Source organism: Leucopleurus acutus, assembly GCF_964270905.1.
Source record: "Leucopleurus acutus genome assembly, chromosome: 1".
Lineage (NCBI taxonomy): Eukaryota > Metazoa > Chordata > Mammalia > Artiodactyla > Delphinidae > Leucopleurus > Leucopleurus acutus.
Window position 1 is genome coordinate 27,673,629 of NC_139142.1, and position 15,138 is coordinate 27,688,766.

Consider the following 15,138-nt stretch of genomic DNA (forward strand, 5'->3'; position numbering starts at 1 on the left):
TCGTTAATACCAGACTTTGCCTTCAGTGTATAATGTGCCCAGAGATAACAGCTAATGACAGAGTAAAAGCTATCTTGATTAGAAAAACATTTTAGAAACTTCCCTGGCAGTCCGGTGGCTAAGACTCCGCTTCCAATGCAAGGGGCCCAGGTTCGATCCCTGGTCAGGGAACTGGATCCCGCATGAATGCCACAACTAAAGATCCTGCATGCCACAACGAATATCTCGCACGTGGCAACAAAGATCCCATGTGCCCCAACTAAGACCCGATGCAGCCAAATAAATAAACAGATAAATGTTCAAAAAAAAAAAAGAAAACACTGAGACACTCACATTTTGCTGTATAACTGGATGAAGGTATAGGTATTATTAACATGTCTCTTGGTATTTGCAAGAATCTATTTCAGCAATAAAATATATGAAGAACTATCTATTGCATAAGCCACTAAAGGTTGAACCTGTTTAGAAGATAGAAGACCTATATTCTCCACAGTAAATGACTTCTTGGATAAAAATAAGGTTTACCCAATAACTCTATAAGTACAGCGGCTGATGTTAGGATCAGCAAGGCAATGGAGCTGGGGAATGCTAACTGGAAAGTCCCCTCCCCGTACCCTTCATAGCCAAGGTTTTGCCACAAAGAAGTCAAAGCTGGGAGAAGACAAGCTGTCACAGGAAGTCATCATGCGGTTAACTTCATAAAACAAGATCTTTAAAGTATAAAGGTATCTTTACGGAGCTTCATATTGGAATAGTGTCTGTGGAAATGCCTGTGCCCCTTGAGAATTACTGGCTATGTCCTGGCAAAGGAATCATCAAACTGAAAAAGCAGTCCTTCTTCATTTTTTTTAAACAAAAAGATGGGTGTTCCACATTTGCTGCCTTTTTCTGTGATCACAGGTAGCTGTCAATAGTATACTACCTGCTAGCACTTTTCAAGAAAAAACATCTTCAAAAAAAAAAACACCTTCAAAGCACTTCTTTGGAGGTTGACATACGAGTCTGTCCCTCCAAGGTAGTGGAGATGTTTTCCCTGTTTTTACTGAATGTCAGTTGTTTTTGTTTCTTTGTTTGTTTTTGTTTTTAAGCACACTTTCTCTCTTTCTCTCTCTCTCTCTCTCTCTCTCTTTAAAGCAAGAGGAATGGTGTGAAATCAAGATAGGACATGTATCAGCACCAAAATACTGACAGTTATTGCCTTATTGGCCAGTCTGGACTCAGACCACTGCCCAGTTTTGTTATAAACTTTAAGCGGGGCTGCTTTTCAAGGAAGTTGTGGTGGGACAGAGCCTTTTGAAAATGAATGTTTGGAAAAAATTCCATCATCCTGTAATTTGCTGCTATAAATCCTCTCCACTTGCATACTTGAAAAACTCAAGAACTGGGATATTCTAACTCTTTTTGACTTTGTAAAAACAACTAACTGACCTCAGGGAACGTGAAAATTACTAACCAAATTTCAACAACAACATCCCATGGTTGATGAATGTGAGTGAATGGATATCATGGATTTATAAGTGCAATCGACGGTGAGCTTCTTCCAGGATCGGGGGGCTTTGTCAGCTAAGGTGGCACTCAAACCAAGTATCAGAATAAACTGAACTTAGAACCAGACTGTGAATTGTCATATTCAGATGTTTAAAAACTAACAAAACAACTAGAGTTGTGTAAGATGCACATTGGGAGAAAGTGGGTGATGGACGCACAGGACCTCACTGTACTATTTTTTGCAACTTCCTGCAAATCCATAATTACTTCAAAAACAAAAAGTAAAAAAAAAAACCCACAAATTTGTTCAATCACATGTTATATTGTAACATTAATATCATATAATATATACTGTATCTAATAACTATATGACTATATTATTATAACTATATATACAAGATATCTAGTCACTAGGTATCATTTTTAGTAATAGCAAGGTGGGCTGAGAGTAGCCTGGTGAGAGCCAGGGAAGGGATTTCAGCTAAGGAGGTGCAGCTACCCAGGGCAATGGCTTGGGGGGATGGGGCCTCACAGCTGCAGAGTGGGCTGGACATCCAGACAGCACCCCACTTCCCAGCATGGGTGACAGAGGAGCCCAAGGGCCCTCCAGTGAAACCTGTCTGTATCTTCAATCCTTAGCCTTCCCAGTGATTGAAAATGGCCAGTTGGAGTGTCCCCAGGGGTACAAGAGACTGAACCTCACTCACTGCCAAGGTAAGAATAACCAGGGACAGGGCTGGGCTTGGGGAGCAGAAATAACAGAGGCTTGATGATGCGGGGAGACACCCACATCCCCAGATAGAAGGAGCAGCTGCCACTGTCTGAGTGGTCTCCACTGGGCACCTCTAAGCCCCACCTTGGGGGAGCTATGAGGGCTGCTGCTTCCAGGGGCCCAAGGAAGTCAGAGGATAGTGATGGTGCAGCTGAGAAAGCGCCTGGGAGCCAAGCCCTCCCCTCCTCCCCATCTCTACCCACCCCCACCCAGATCTGGGTGTGTGACTCTGTAGGGCTGTGTTGTGCTGTATCTCAAGGTGCTCCACGGTCCCCGCACATCCACTCACCTCCTGGGCTGCTCTCCCTGGAATGGGAAGACTTTTAACTCCAGGGTGGGAGATCAAGTCAGCCTGAGTTGGTGGGGACCACTATGGACTCTTCCCAGCAAAGCACCTCAGCTGCTCAGGCCTCCTTCCCGCAGCGGAGCGGGGAGGGCACAGGTGAAGGGGATGGAGGGGGAGTGGGGGAGGGGGACCATAAAGCACAGTCCTTGGCCTTGCTGGCCTGGCTGGTAGACTCTGTAAGGCCAGCTGAGGCCCAGGTGCTCTGCATTAGAGGCCCCCAGAGGGGCAAGGCCCAGGGACACCTCAGGACAGAAGAGTGGGCAGGGGGGAGCTCAGCCATGGCTCTGAGCAGGGAGCCCTTGTTGGCTGTGGACCTGGCAATAGGTGAGATATGAGCTGGGCCTTCCAGCCAGTGGGAGGCTCCTGGGGTTGAGACAGCTGCCCCTTTGGAGAGCTTTGGGAACTGGACAAATCGCTGTCTGTGCAGTTCACTTTGCTTGAAGCTAGGTTAGAGACGGGATTGACCCAGATGGTCTCCTAGGTCCCCTCCCCGTGGAGGCTTCAGGAGAGAGGAGTCTGGGGCGGCTGAGCTATCTGCCTGTGGGGATTTCTGGCCCATGGATAAGAACAGGTGCTTGGACCCGGCAAAAGGGAAGACCTCTGACCCAGCCAAGCCCAGGCTTAGCCTCCCTCCAGGGCAATGAGGCAAGGACCTCACGGACAGTGGGTGTGGGGAGAAGTTGGTATTTTTGCCCTTAGAGAGTGCAACGGGGCTGCTCGTATCTAAACTGTCCTCAGTGGCCTCTCCGCCTGGCATGTTTCCTAGTCTGCAGTGTTAAAGTTATTCCCAGGATCTCGAATGTGCTCTCTGTCCTTCCTCCACCAAGCCCACAGGATTCAGGATGACAAGGTGCCCTCCCCAGGAGGCCCTGCCCCTGAAACCTCCCCCTTCCCATGTCTGTGGCTGTGGTCTCCCTGTCTGGGATGGGACCTGCTCATCTCTGCACCTGCAGGCACCATCCCTCCTCTCTCCATCCTTCTCTCCTACTTCCACAGGCTAATTTTGGGGTATTGCTATGATCTGCATACACTGTGCTAGGTGTTAGTTCACAGTGATGGATGAGACACAGCTGCGGCCCCAGGTGAAGACAGATGCCTTAACAATTACACACTATGAGAGAAGTGCTCTCGAGAGAAAGAGGCACTGGGTGCTATGGGATCCTATGGTGGGGCCCCTTCCCAGACTGGAGGATCAGGGAAGGTTTCAGGTGATACCTGACCTAGACTTAAAAAATGAATGGAGTTGGCCAGCTAGAAGGGGATGCGGGCATTCCAGGCCGAGGGACGAGTATGAGCAAAGGAGCAGTTTGGGCTGGCTGGAGTACAGCCAGTGCACCCACAGGAGATAACAAGCGCATCCCAGGGTCTCATCAGAGCCACCGGCCCACCCACAGGTTTTTGGAAAATGGTGGCGGGCATTGGATACCAGGTGAGGGTTTAGAAGCTCCCTCTAGGAGGTGAGGGGGAGCCCAGAAGCTTCTCAAGCAGACAGGAGGCAAGTCAGATTTGAGTTTAGACATCACTCTGGCCATAGACTGGAGGCAAACGGATCAGTTCCCCGTCCCAGCTCTCCCTCCCAATAGAACATCCTGCTAAGCAGTAGTTCCCCTTGGTGCCCAAGCTGAGTCATCCTTCAGCCCCTTTACTCCTGTACTCAGTGCCAATTTCCCCAACGCCTGTGAATGAGCAGGCGGCCCTGATGACACTGGGCTGCCATGTGTTATCTCCTGGCACTGGAGGTGGGCGGCCATCACAGATCTTCCATGCTCACCATCATCAGCAAAGGTGCCATCGCTAAGAGGGCCCCTGACTTCTTGGAGCTCAGAGTGTGAGCACTGTGATTTCCCCTGTCCTCTTAAACCTCTGCTCCACCTCCCAGCACCTGCCTCCATCCTCCCGCCTCCTCGTCCTTGCCGGGGCCCCTCCATCCTGCAGCTTCTCACTGTGGACATGGTCCCTGGATCTTGGGTCCCGCAGAGATGCTTCAGGGTCTCTCAAGGAAGACTGAATAGGAGGGACTGGGCAGCCTGTTCTCCACCCTCCAACTCAAACTCTGCCCTCATCTACTCCCCCTGTTACGTCCCAGGATGCCGCTTACTAGTTGAGTGACTTTGGGCAAGTTACTCCTGGAGCCTCAGTTTCCTCACTTATAAAATGAGGCTGTGTGGACCTACTTGATAAAACTGTGAGAATTAAATAAGGTATCATATGCAATCCACCTGGCATACTACCTGGCACGAGGCACTCAATAAACATTAGCTCTTAATATTATGACCATTATTACCAGTTCCTGGACCCAGCGATTTGCAATTTTTATCTCATTTTATCCCCCTAACAGGACTACATCGTCGTTACTATTATTATCCCCACTTTACAAATAAGAAACTGAGGCCCAGAGAGAGGGATCACACTTAGTAAACGGCAGCTCTCTTATTGCTGTCCTTCTATTTGGAGAATCATAGGAGAACTCTGCCCCGACCCCTCCCCTCCATCAGGCCTGGGTTGGGGGGCGCTTGGTCATCTCCGCCATCCCTGCAGATATCAACGAGTGCCTGACCCTGGGCCTGTGCGAGGACTCGGATTGCGTGAACACCAGGGGCAGCTACCTGTGCACCTGCAGACCCGGCCTCCTGCTGGATCCATCCAGGAGTCGCTGTGTGTGTGAGTGCAGGTGGGACCCAGGGTGGGGACGCTGAGACGCGAGATGGGACCCTCAAGGTCCACGGGCCAGACTGAGAGCAGAAGTGCCCCTAGACCCTATCGCAGGGTCCAGGGGCTGCTCCTCCACCTGGAACTGGGTCCCAAGTACCAAACCTGATCCCTCATCCTGCTGGGACGGAGACAGTCACTGCTTCTCTGTTTTCTTTATGTATTTCTTTGAGGGCTTTGCAGTTTGGGATTTTCTACCTCCTCTGTTTTTTCTCTCATCATTACTGTTCCATCTGTTGCCTCATCTGCTTTGGGAGGATGTGTGTTGTCCCTGCTGCGATGTCTGGCTGAGCTGTGGCTGCCTCTTCCAGTGCCTGAGCTTAGCAGCCTGGTCCTTTCACTGCAGACCTTTCTTAAGGAGCCTGCCCATAGCAGGAGCAGCACTGCTGCCGGCCCCGGGGCCTTTCCGTAATCCTGCGGTCCCCGTGTGTCCGTGAGCGCGTACATGTCACTAGTCGTATCAACATCGCGTCCATGTGTGTGCATGTGTGAACACCCAGGCAGCTGTTTCCAGTGACCTCTGTGGTTTCCAGCTGGGAGAGGCCCAGGCTGGCAGTGCCCCCCTCCACCCACCACTCCCCATGGCAGAGCTGACGGCACAGCCAGACCAGGGAGGCCTGACCAGTACTGAATAAAACCAGTCCCGACTGGCCTCTGCAAAGTAGCCACCCAGGTCAGGTGGGTCACCCAAGGCTCAGCAGAGCTCCCTGTGGCCGGCCAAGCCCCCAGTTTGTGAACCGCCAGGTACTGGGTCTGGGGAGGCCACAAGATGAACAGACTCCAGCACCACCCAGAGGGAGCACCCATGTGAGGGAAAGACTGGACCCAGCATCCCCAGGGCAAGGAGGTAGTAAGAGCCTTAGGTAGTAAGAGCCTTAAAGGGACAGCAGAGAGCGAGGGGACCCAGAATGGGGAGAACCCATCTGGCCACTCTCAGGAAGAGCTCATGGTGACTTATTTATTAGTTCTGGATAGAGACCCTTCATGCAGGGAGGCAGGGTTGGCCCTTGGTGTTGTTATTCTCTAAACCCAGCGTGGCTTACACTCACTGCAGTCCATGGGATTTTGATTCATGGCTCCAGCCAGGCAGCCGTCAATCTAGCAAGCATTTACTGAGTATCTACATGCGCCAGACATTGCCCAGGGTGTCTGGGCTGCAAAGACGACCAAGACAGGGCCTGGTCCTCCAAGCTCCCCATCAGGCCTGTGGTTCTCGCCTCGTCTCATCTCCCCAGGGAGACTGTGGCCCTCAGAGCACACTGCTCCTGCCTCGTGCTCCCCAGGATGGGCTTTTGTAAACACGCATAGACTCAGAATCTGGAGACAAGCAGAGACATCCACATTTCCTGCTCTTAGCTTCCCCACATGAGGGTGAGAGTCAAGGGTCGCCTCAAACAGATAACATGAGGAGGTGCTAAAAGCATTCCTGCAGCTACTCTTCCAAATGTTCTGTGAGCATTTTCAGGGCCCCAACTTCTACACTGAGATGCAGGCCAAGCCAATCTGAACGCACGTGGCCGGTCACTCCTCCACCCACTGCCTTTCCCCTCCCGCTGGCCACCTGCCCATCCCCACCTGCCGTGTCTGTTGCAGCGGACAAGGCCATCTCCATGCAGCAGGGGCTGTGCTACCGGTTGCTGGGGCCCGGCACCTGCACCCTGCCTTTGGCCCAGCAGATCACCAAGCAGATATGCTGCTGCAGCCGAGTGGGCAAAGCCTGGGGCAGCAAGTGTGAGGAGTGCCCCCTGCCTGGCACAGGTAACCCTCTGTCCTCATCTCAGCCCCGGCCGCCGAAGGGCTTCCTCCAAGCCAGTGGCCAGTTTCCCCTACCTGACCTAACATCAGGCCAGAAGACTCTTAATTTTCCTTCCTGTTCAACTCCTTAACCCAACCTGGGGCCCCTCCCTCCTTGCTGGCACAATTGCCCTGTCCCTCAAAAGGCAGGAAAAGGAGGGCCCTGGGTTCCTGCGGGAACAGCACCCCTCAGCTTGTCCTCTGACTGTTGAACTTGCAGAGGCCTTCAAGGAGATCTGCCCTGCCGGCCACGGCTACACCTACTCAAGCTCAGACATCCGTCTGTCCATGAGGAAAGCTGAGGAGGAGGAACTGACCAGGCCCTCGAGGCAACAGGGGCAGAAGAGCAATAGGACCCTGCCCAGACCAGCAGAGAGGCAGCCACTCCGGGAGGCCACCGGCACCTGGCTGGAGGCCGGGACCATCCCTGACAAAGGTATCTGGGTTGGGGAAGATGCCTGAGAGGTTCCCCCTCCCCTCGGGTTACAGCACCTCAAAGAGCCACTGGACCCATGGCATTCCATCTCTGGGGCATTAGAAAAAGGAGTTCAGAGCAGCAGCACAGCCCTGGGAATGTGCTCTCATGGCCTGGCCTGATGACATGGCCTCACCTCCTCTTTCTCCTATATAGGGTCAATAGGTACCCATGTCCCAGGGAGCTGCTGGTGGGGGTGGGAGAGGCCCGCCGCATCCTCCACTCCAGCTGACCAGGTCTTTCCATCCCTTGCCCCCGGCCGCGCAGCTTCTGGGGCTGGTGCTCGCTGCCAAGCTGAAGGGTCGGCAGGTGGATCCTGGGGAATCTGGGGGCTTTAGATCCCCTCCCGTGGCCTTAGAGTCAGAGCACTGGCTCCAGCTCAATCGCCTTGGGCCCAGGAGGCGTGGGGCTGGAAAGGGACTGGGCTCTAGGCACCCCTGGCAGGTGCCCTGGGAAACCACGCAGAAGGCAAGCCCGGGTTACTGGTAGCACAGGGTGCAGGAGGCCAAGGACATATGAGGACCAGGAGAACTAAGTGGTGGCCAAAGTGCTCCAGGAATAGGGAACAGACAGACACGGAAGTCAGGCAGAGCCCCAGTCATCATGGAAACCAGACACTGGCCAGGCCAGGAGCAACTCCTCCCCTTCCTAGAACTGTTGCCCTGGCCTGTAGCCTGGGGCAGGGGCGGAGTGACCCGATGTGGTCGGGAGGGAGGAGGTGGCAGTGCAAGGAGGGTTACAGCGAGGATGGGGTGGCAGTCCACCCATGGGGTGGACTGGCCCGGAGCGGGTGGGACTCCTGTCACCGGGGGCATCAAAGGAGCCCCGGAGGTTTCCTCTCACCAACTGACCACTTTGTGGGCCTTCCAGACCTGGGATTCTGGGATCTGGGCTGGCCAGTGCCAGAAGGGTGGCAGGGGCAGAGGCAGGTAAGAAGAGTCTGGGCTCTCTCTACCACTGAGCCTGCGGGGGACGAAGTCAGGAGGTCATGGACTGAACCAGCCCTGGCCGTGGGTGGGAGGGAGAAGGCAGCCAGACCCTCCTCCCTGAGCTCACGCTCTCACCTTTCCTTCCCAGGTGACTCTCAGGCTGGCCAGGTAAGCGAGCCCTCCCACCAGCAAGTCGCGCAAGGGTGGCAGAGAGCAGGACGTGGTAGCACTGAGGCCGCAGGGCAGCGTCCCGTGAGGGAGGGAGGGGAGAAAGATGGAGTGTACGTAGGATTTTACTTGCAGAGAAGCTGTGGTGGGAGAGTTGATCCAAAGACCCAGTTTTACCCTAAAGGAAGTAATAACAACAGCTCCTGTTTTTCCAGCAGCTGCTGTGCAAGTACTCTCATTCGGGAAGCTCTGGGGCCCCCTTCAGAAAGGAAGCAGGAACGTGTCCTGTTAGTCCTGGCTGTCACTCAGGCTTTCATCACAGCAGATGAGGTCTAGAACTGGTTCCAGATTAATTCCGGATTCAGCACTTTCTGAGCCTGACTTGCTTAAGGTCTCAGGTCTCCTCTGTGAGTGGCTCGTGGGGAAGTAGAAGCAGAGCTGTGAATAACCACTTCATTGAGAAAGGGGGATCCCACCCCCTCTCCTGAGCCCAGGATTTCCCTGCAAAGAACTGAGTGTCCTCCTAGAAAAACATTCCAGAAGAGTGAAGCTGCTTCTTCCCTCATCAGTCTGCCAATCCCTACCCTATCCCTTGGCCCCTCCAACCTGCATCCCTGACTCTCCGCAAATATTGTTTCCCCAGGGAGCTTCTTCTCTCCCTGGAGAAGCATGCATTGTCTCCCAGACCAAAGTTCTTCCGTGTCCTCCCAGCCCCAGCCATGCTCCTGGCCCTCTGCCATCCCCTGCCCATTTTTCTTTCCCCTGCTCCCCACAGCTCATCTACCTCTGTCCATGGGCTATGGTGAGAGACACCAGGTGTGGCCTGGGGTCCCAGCTTCACCACACTGGCCCTGTGACCCTCGGTAGACTGGTTAACGTCTAAACTTCTGTTGCTGTCTGAGATGTGGAGATCATAGCACTGATACGATACTTGTTGCTGTAACGCTGAGCTGGCCCATTCCATACATTGGCTCCTTTGATCATCACAGCCTTCTACCAGAGGATAGTTGAGAAGATTCATTAAGACAATAGACATAAAGTACCTGGCAGAATGCCAGGGTGTAGTAAGAACTCATCAACACCTGGAATGAATGAAAGACTGAAAGAGGGAGTTAGTTGGACGGGGAGCCTGGAGGCAGGGGTGAGTGTGGAGGAAGGAAGCACATCATGGGGGTGACAGGGAAGCCAAGAGTGACCTCCTCCCGTTTCTGTGCAGGTCACAACCAGTGTTACCCAGCTATCTGCCTGGGCCCCAGGTGAGTGCCTCCTCCTAGTGGTGCCCAGCAAACAAAGGGAGGGAAGGAGAGAGCTTAATCCAGGAGTGGAGATAGTACCCGGGAGCTGGTGCACAGGCTCAGATCAGCTGAGGTTGGGGATGATGAGACGTGTGATCAGTTTTCCTGGGAGCTCTGTCTGCGGAAGGTGTTATAGGTCAGTGAAAGGCACCGCGATGCCTTACAAATACCTCCGCAGCCACAGCACTCTTTCTGCCCTTCGTGGTGCTGGTCAGCAAATAAACAAGACCAAAGAGGAAGGGCTGGCTGAAGCAGGGGCGGGTCAGGTACCCAGAGCCCTGCCCCCAGCCTGTCTTCCCTCAGGAAATGGTTAGAGCTCCACAGAGCCCAGCTTGCCCGTCCCTGGGGCTGCAGACAGGGCACTGTTCAGAAGTCGGCTTCAGCTTCCTCTACTATGATGTGGACACGAATGCCTGCCTCTTAAGGCAGTTGAGACACTGGTGGTCCAGGCAGAGCTCTGTAAACTGTAAAGACCTCTGCAGACAGAAGGAGAGTGCTGAAGTAGGAGTCAGGAGACCCGGGCTACGGCTCCATCCCCAACAAGCTATCGGCCTCGGACAAGTGGCCATTCCCACAAGCCTCCACCTCCTTCCCTGCGGAGTGGAGCCGGGAGACCAGATGTGCTTCGAGCCCCGTCAGGGCTCTCAGATTCTCTGACTCTGTTTGGGGCCAGGTTAAGTTTCAGGAGACTAAGAGGCAGGGGGGATGACCCGCCCTAGGTTCCACCCCCTGTTCTCGGAGCCCGATGGACTGGAGGGCAGGGAGGAGGACAGGGCACTGCACCTCTGCAGGGGATGTTGTCCAGGGGGTGGGAAAGCGGGCCGTCAAGGGGCTGAGGCCCACTCTCTCCCCCCGCCCCTCTCCCCTCCGCAGGAGACGCCACAGGAAGACCAACGCCTTCACTGCCTGGACAGGGGATCCCGGAGGCCCGGGCAGAAGAGCAAGTGACCGCCCCCACCGATGTGCTGGTGACCCCGGCCCCGTCAGGTACCTGCAACAGCCCCATGAGGTGTGGGCGGCCAGAGCCAACTCCAGGGCTCTCCCACCGGATGCACAGTGTCCACTGAACTCCCGCCGGGGTCAGCGGCCCCGGCCGCATTCCGCAGAGAGCACAGGGTGCCCCTAGTGATCGGGGGAGTCCCGTCTGGAGCACCGGTCAAGCCAGGCAGGGGAAAGAGAAGGGGTGCCTTCCAGGAGAATCCACGGGGCCTTCTCAAGGAAGGCGAGCACGTGGGGCCTCCGGGAGCCTGGCTCTTCCAGGCTGTTGACCCTGGGTCAGCTGAGTACCCTGGCGGTGGGCAGTCTCCTGCCCACAGGGAGGGCCGACTTTAGGGAAGGAAAATGGTTCTATTTCTCAAAGTTGTTTAGCTGCCCTGGAGCCTGCGTTCCCCAGGCTCTGGCCACTGCGTTGTTGCGGGGTGGTGTGGGGAGATCCCCGGCACATCCACCTTGCTCTGGAATGCACCCTCCTCAAAGGCTCGTTGTCTGGGGACTTGGTTCAAGAGAAGCAGGGCCGGTGTTGCTGCAGCTGTTCCCTGCTCACGTGCGTGCTCACGTGTGTGTGTTCGTGCATGTGTTTCCATGAGCGTCCTCATCAGGGCCTTGCTGCTTGTAACCTCATAGACTGAGGTCACCTTGGGGTGAGGGGTATTTCCAGATCTCCTCCAGCAGAGGGAGAGACCCTGCAGGTTGGTGGAACAGTCCAGAGAGTGTGGGTGGGGCTGGGAGCTTGGCCTTCCTAGGCCTGAACCAGGGCATCCTTGCTGCCCTCCCCCAGGACCCCTCTTCTCTGGGCTCAGTGCGCTGCTCCAACGAGTGTCCTCGGCCCCCCTCCGCTCGGCAGGCAAGATGAGCTGGGTTAAGGGGCTCAGCTGGGGATTCAGCTATGTGGGGACAGAATCCCACCCACGATCTATAGACTTTCGCCTGATCCCCCTTCCTCCTTGCCATCCCCCAACTCCACCCCTCTGGGAGGACATTTAGAACCTGGCTGGAGGTCCTCCTGAGCCCCCAGGCTGACACAAACTTGGAGCCAGGCCAGGGGCAGGGTAGCCCGACAAACAGGCCGGTGTGCACGTTCAGTTCAGTCCAATTTAGCAAACGCTGTGAAGCCCCGCTGTGCACCACCACAGGCCACATCCTGACCCATTTCCCTGGGTCTCTGGGGTTCCCTCAGCGTTGTGGGGCAGGGCTGGGAGCGTGGGTGTGTGGGCTTCCGGCTGAGACCTGGAGTGAGAGCATCGCTCATTCATTCAGTCATTTGTCCATTCGGCATGTTTTAAGTGCCAGGTACTTTTCTGGTATTATGGACACAGTTCAAAAGACCTATAATCTCTTGCTCTCTATGCAGCCTCAGCCCTGAGTCCTGGCGAGTCTCCAAACTGTTTCTGAATTCAGTTTCCATCTCCCATTTTTACCCATTACCACCACCCAAGGCAGTCCTTGTTTAATTCATTTCAACAGGTTTCGAGGGGCCCTCTGTGCCTCCCCTCCCACCCCAGTCCATCTGCCATCTTGCTGCCTTTCTGAACAAGATGACATGCAAGATGCATGGTCTTTCTGAGACAGTTCTGATCACACCCCACCTCCCATGACCCCCCTGCTTACAGGCCTGTCTCAACATGACACTCAAGGCCCTGCTCAGTTAGCCCGCGCCCACCTCTCCCCTCTTCCCCTGGCAGTTGTCCCAAGACCCCCCTCACCAGATCTGTCTGTCTGCCTAAGAAAAACTGGTCAGGAGTTGCCAGGGAAGGGAAGCACTCGCTGTGGATAAGAGCTGTCCCCGTATTCAGGGTGAGGTCAGGCTGGAGGCCTCAGCAGGGGAGCCCCTTTGCTGGGACGCGGGACACAGGTTACTGGAACCCCCTGGGTCTCGGTCAGAGGGATGCAGTGCTGCAAGCTCTATCCTGGTAGGGCTCGGGGCCCTGGGAGGAGGGGCCATGGGTTCTTACACAGGCCACGCTATACGTGGGTGTGGGAGGGCCCAGCTAAGGCTGGGGTGAGGCTTCTGTGGTCCTCTGAGGCCCGTGTGCCCTGTCCCCACCCCACTCCACTGCTTTCACCCATCTGCACCCCACCATAACCTCTGCTTTGCTCCATCACCCACAGGCATTGACAGATGTGCTGCTGGAGCCACTGACATCTGTGGCCCGGGAACCTGTGTGAACCTCCCTGATGGATACAGATGCATCTGCAGCCCCGGCTACCGGCTGCACCCCAGCCAGGCCTACTGCGCAGGTATCCACGTGGGCAGCCTGGGCTCACTCAGCGGCTGGGGAGGGTGGAGGCAGGGCTGGAGGACAGTCCAGAGTCCAGGCAGCCAAAAGCCCGAGCAGTGCTGTGTGGCGGATGGACTGAGGAGAGCAGCCCCTATGGACAAAGCTAACCTTAACCTCAGGGAGAGCGGTCTCTGGGAGCCCCATCTGATGAGCCCCCGGGACTTGAGGAGGATGGGAAGCCACCCCAGGGTCCCCGACTGGTACTTGGAGCCTTCAGCTCTGAGATCAGCCCACCCCTCCGTCTGCATAGCAGACTGAAGCCACGGCCATCCCTGGGGGAGAGGTTCGGAGGCATAACACATAAATCATCCAGTGTGGGCCTCATCCACTCCCCCAGTATTCTTATACAAGGGAGACACATCCACTGTGCCTTGAAGGAGAAAGGAAGCTATCACCGGGCCACTGTGGGAGGGGGACACGGGGCAGGGGGGAGGTGCGGGGCCGCTGCCCCAGGCCCTTGGTTCTTGAATGGGCCCAATGAACCGACTTCATGGCCCTCAGCCTTAGAGATTTTTCAACTCCCAGCCTCCTCTGCTCCCTCATCCTCTCCTTGCCCCACAGCACCATTCCCTGTCCAGTCCTTAGCATGGCAGGTGGCTGGCAGGTGCCCAAAGGAAGGCCTCCCTGACTGTCCTTCTCACCTCCCTCCATTCAGATGACGATGAGTGTCTGAGGGACCCCTGCAAGGGAAGGGGGCGCTGTGTCAACAACGTGGGCTCCTACTCCTGCTTCTGCTACCCTGGCTACACGCTGGCCACCTCGGGGGCCACACAGGAATGCCAAGGTAAGGTGAGCCACCTTTGCCCCTGGGAGGGGCACAGGACCGCACAGGTAGTGTTGGGGTGGAAGAGGATCCAGGCATTCACAGCACCCAGTGACACAGCTGCAGAGTGTGGGGAGTACGGGGGCCGCAGGAACCAAGACCAGGGCTCTAACCTGGACCTGGGAGGAAGCAGACCCTGCGCTGAGGCTGAGTTCGCTGAGACCAGATGGAGGAATAGGAATCTGAAAGGCAGCAACATTCACCAACGCTCCAAGGAACTGTGACTGGAGCCAAGAGTGTGAGGGGTCTGGGGACATGGCTGGAGATGAAGACGAAAAACCAGGTCCCCAAATCCTGAGTGACAAGGAGCTTCTTTCCTATTGGATAAAGAGGGTGACCCGTGAGGACACCAACTGGGATTCCAGGCAGCCTTGGGAGCAGGCTTGCCCTTGCTGGGAAATGCCTGCAAGGCTTTAAGCCTCCCTGGGAAGCTCTGCATGGGGCCGCTGGACAAAGATGCTTCCAAGAAAGGCCCTTTAATATGCGGCATTTACACCACATACGAAACACTCCACATACTTTTTTACGAACTACAGAGAATAGGGTGCAGCGCTTTCAAAGCAGTGCTGTAAGGTCCATAACCAAGCTGGAATCCTTCACCTAGCGAATGACACTGCTGTTCTTGGGGCTCACGTTGCTGGTTCTGGCCTGGGCGCTGTGTGAGCTCTAGGGTTACTGCAATGAGTGAGGTGTGAACGTTGGTACTGTGGGATGAGGAAGCACTGGTTCTGTATGGAGGAATGTGGGAAGGTTTCCCAAAGGGGTGTTTGAGTGGGGACAGAATAATAACAACTACCGTTTAATGAGCACTTCTCATACGGCAGCACCGTCCTAAGCCCTTTATTTATGAAGCTCATCAACCCAACCCCATGCAGCACAAATCCTTATCCCCATTTTACAGTTCAGCAAACTGAGGCTCAGAGAGGTGAATTGAACCACCCAGAGACCTCACACCTAGAGCCGTGGCAGAGCTGGAAACAGAATCAAAGTCACCCTGGCCCCAAAACATGGTTCGCTTCCAACACCTTCCCTTACACACACGGTGAAGGAAAGGAGGGAGC

General features: G+C 55.2%; 1 protein-coding gene across 1 annotated transcript in view; it reads left to right on the plus strand.

Moving 5' to 3' along the window:
* LTBP2 (latent transforming growth factor beta binding protein 2) overlaps positions 1-15,138 on the plus strand; it is a gene marked incomplete at its 5' end in the record, with an annotated part of 95,162 nt that overhangs the window by 59,906 nt on the left and 20,118 nt on the right. The window contains 9 exons of the mRNA XM_082841447.1: positions 2,128-2,202; positions 5,145-5,267; positions 6,909-7,073; positions 7,330-7,545; positions 8,662-8,681; positions 9,898-9,937; positions 10,850-10,963; positions 13,085-13,213; positions 13,910-14,038. Coding sequence (XP_082697573.1) covers positions 2,128-2,202; positions 5,145-5,267; positions 6,909-7,073; positions 7,330-7,545; positions 8,662-8,681; positions 9,898-9,937; positions 10,850-10,963; positions 13,085-13,213; positions 13,910-14,038 — 1,011 coding nt within the window. The remainder of the gene's footprint in view (positions 1-2,127; positions 2,203-5,144; positions 5,268-6,908; positions 7,074-7,329; positions 7,546-8,661; positions 8,682-9,897; positions 9,938-10,849; positions 10,964-13,084; positions 13,214-13,909; positions 14,039-15,138) is intronic.